The sequence below is a fragment of the Hipposideros armiger genome, unplaced genomic scaffold (genome assembly GCF_001890085.2).
Source record: "Hipposideros armiger isolate ML-2016 unplaced genomic scaffold, ASM189008v1 scaffold_72, whole genome shotgun sequence".
NCBI classification, from domain to species: domain Eukaryota; kingdom Metazoa; phylum Chordata; class Mammalia; order Chiroptera; family Hipposideridae; genus Hipposideros; species Hipposideros armiger.
Genome location: NW_017731422.1, coordinates 346,681 through 349,402, shown reverse-complemented (window position 1 = coordinate 349,402; position 2,722 = coordinate 346,681). Strand labels below are relative to the sequence as shown.

Sequence of the window (2,722 nt, the reverse complement as noted above, 5' to 3'; positions counted from 1 at the left end):
GAGAGAGAGAGAGAGAGAGAGAGAGAGAGAGAGAGAGAGAGAGAGAGAGACTATGCCTGTATAGTACCTGCTTAATTGTCTGTGCGAAGGTCTGAGAGTGGTTTCCTAGAATCTGAAACCTTTAAACACTGCCATAATTAGGCAATCTCCACTTAAAGTAGCATTAGGCTTGTAATAATGGTTGAGCTATTTCAGCCTGCATATCTGATAAGGCAGGTATTTGACTGCGAATTAAATGTTTAATGAAAACTATAAAAAACACAATAACTACAATGCTACCGAGAGAGACCCCTATGAAATAAGCATATGATTCCTCTTGCTCGTTTTCTCTTGGTTTGACGCCACCATGGAGGAGGGTGGTACTCTGTGTGTGAGGAATGGCTCTTGGAGCTGTTGAACTGAGCAGGTCCTGGACATGCCCGAGTGATCCGTTATGTGGCATGGCAGTGATATTGAGCAGGTGGCAGATCAGTGGGTACAGATCTGTGGAGTTCATGGCTTCTTTTGTGAAATTCTTTCTGAAGGCAGGGCCGTGGGCTAAAAATATTGGATGCATTTCTGCTAATGCATTATCATAACCATGGTTGCCTACTGTAAAGACAAAATGCATGAATAAGTTAACCAACCAGAAGGCATTAAAATGGAAATACCTGTTGTATTGTCCAAGTCTGAACAAGTTAAATGCAAATTTTATCCTATTTGACTTTTAACATAAAATAATCTTTTACAAACCACCTTTGCTGTTGTCAACATCACAATTCACTTCAGGAAATGAAAAATCAAATGATCACAGATCTTTCTCAAAGGCCAATACTACCTTCAACAGCAGAGGAAGGAAGTGTGAAGAGCAAAGCTGAGCCAAGGCAGGAGAAAATGAAAAATGAAACTTTTTTTTTTTTTTTTGGTGGCAGGAAAATCAATATTCAGCAAATACTTGTTAGGTATCTACTATGTTCCAAGTATTGCTCTGAAGATAAAGGTGCTTTTCATGTGAAGGCAATAAATTCGTAATTACTAACAAAAGGGGAAAAACAACAAAGAACAACAAAAGACATCACAAAAATCAAACCTCTAGTTACAGCGCCGATCCACTACTGAAAAATAAAGGTCAGCGCTTCTGGTAAAATCAGGGCTTCTGGTAAAATCTTGACTTTGGTGGTTCGGATGAGTGTCCAACTTAGCCTTGTGTGCTTTAGCAGGGTACAAATAAAGTGAAAACTTGAGGAATCTCCTGTCTTATCCAGTGATAACCAGAGGCTGAAAACTCCTGCATAATAAAAGCTGCATTTTAAAGGCATGTGTTCCTAGCACCGTATCAGGGTGCAAAGGTGAAAGAACCACTGCTGATAAGATGGCAACCTAAGAAAATTGATAGGCTTTATTTTAAAGGTGGTGAGGACAATGACTAGCAAATCAGTCTCTAGTACCTATATTACTACAGGGAAATAGGCAAATGGGAACACAACATGAAAAAAAAATCCTAAATCAATTTCTCTGGAAGTCATGAACTGACCTGTAGTCATCTCCTCAAAGTAATTCCAAATCTGCCTGGCCAAACACATCTAAAGAAGTCTTTCTAAATGTCATGATTGTTTTGAGTTGATTCAAGTAAAAATAATGCTGGATTTATGAACTCAGTTGTAATGATCTGACAGAGTACTGTGCTCTTCTGTTTAATTAACTGATAACATTAACATTGGGAAATATGCCATTATATAATTTGTAACTAATTGGATGATGGCTATGTTGATTTCTATAAGAAGTTGGGATTTAGACTTCTTAGTCATGAAGGCAAAGATAATTCTCTCATATCAAACTTTTCACTAGAAAATCAGATTTGAAATGAAATAATTGACTTACAAAACTTTTCCCATGAGTAGGGGCTTTGTTTTGTAGTGACAGCTCCCACCATAAATGTTTGATCCAGCAGACAACATTTAATAATGGATGCCTAAGGGCAATGATTTTCAAAGTTCAATGTGGCTGAGACTCCTTGCGGGGGGAGGGGGCACGTAAAAAACACAGATTGCTGGACTCTACCCTCACAGTTTCTAATTCAGTAGGTCTGGGTTGGGCAAAAGAATTCACATTTCTCACAAGTTCCAAGGAACTCGTTCCCTGCTAGTCCAGGGAACACACTTTGAGAACCGCTGCTTGTGGAAATCAAGGCTTAATCTCTTGTGGAACTCAGGACGAGGAGGACTGTAGTGGTCAATATTTTTCTTAAATAAATGAACATAATGTAATATTAATAAGAACATTAAGGCTTCCCATCAAAAATAGGTGTGACCAATCTATTATGTAACTGTAGTTCACCAAGCCAAATTTCAAGAGAGCCCCTGAATTCATGTTAACTGTAAAATTTTGAGCAATCCCACTAACATAAAAGCTACCTGCACAATACATGAAAATCTGAACATATAAAGGTGGCAATTATTCTCATGGCCAAAGAAATTATTTGTCAAGGCCTTCTTAAAACAGTTCCCCAGGTGTGATTAACTATTGCTTTACAAATCATAATCTGTATGTAAAACCAGTTTTAGAACCAGACACTGTGTACCTGTACAAATTATATAATGACATATAATCTGTCACTAGGACTCATGTGTACATTACAAGTACCATTTTCAGGCAACTGCTTTTCTTTCCCTCAATAAATATGACAGGAACCCAATTCTACCTAAAGGAACATTTTTGTACATCTTCTATACATACACACACA

The 2,722-nt window shown here is 37.8% G+C and overlaps 1 protein-coding gene and 1 pseudogene across 2 annotated transcripts in view; both read right to left on the bottom strand.

Moving 5' to 3' along the window:
- The window catches only part of LOC109382916 (ferritin light chain pseudogene), a 26,588-nt pseudogene that overhangs the window by 16,393 nt on the left and 7,473 nt on the right, over nt 1-2,722 (bottom strand).
- ENPP5 (ectonucleotide pyrophosphatase/phosphodiesterase family member 5) overlaps nt 7-2,722 on the bottom strand; it is a 14,670-nt gene continuing 11,954 nt past the window's right edge. For both annotated transcript variants that reach the window (XM_019642774.1, XM_019642775.1), the window contains exon 4: nt 7-591. In XM_019642774.1, the coding sequence (XP_019498319.1) occupies nt 164-591 (428 nt within the window). In that variant the 3' untranslated portion in view covers nt 7-163. The remainder of the gene's footprint in view (nt 592-2,722) is intronic.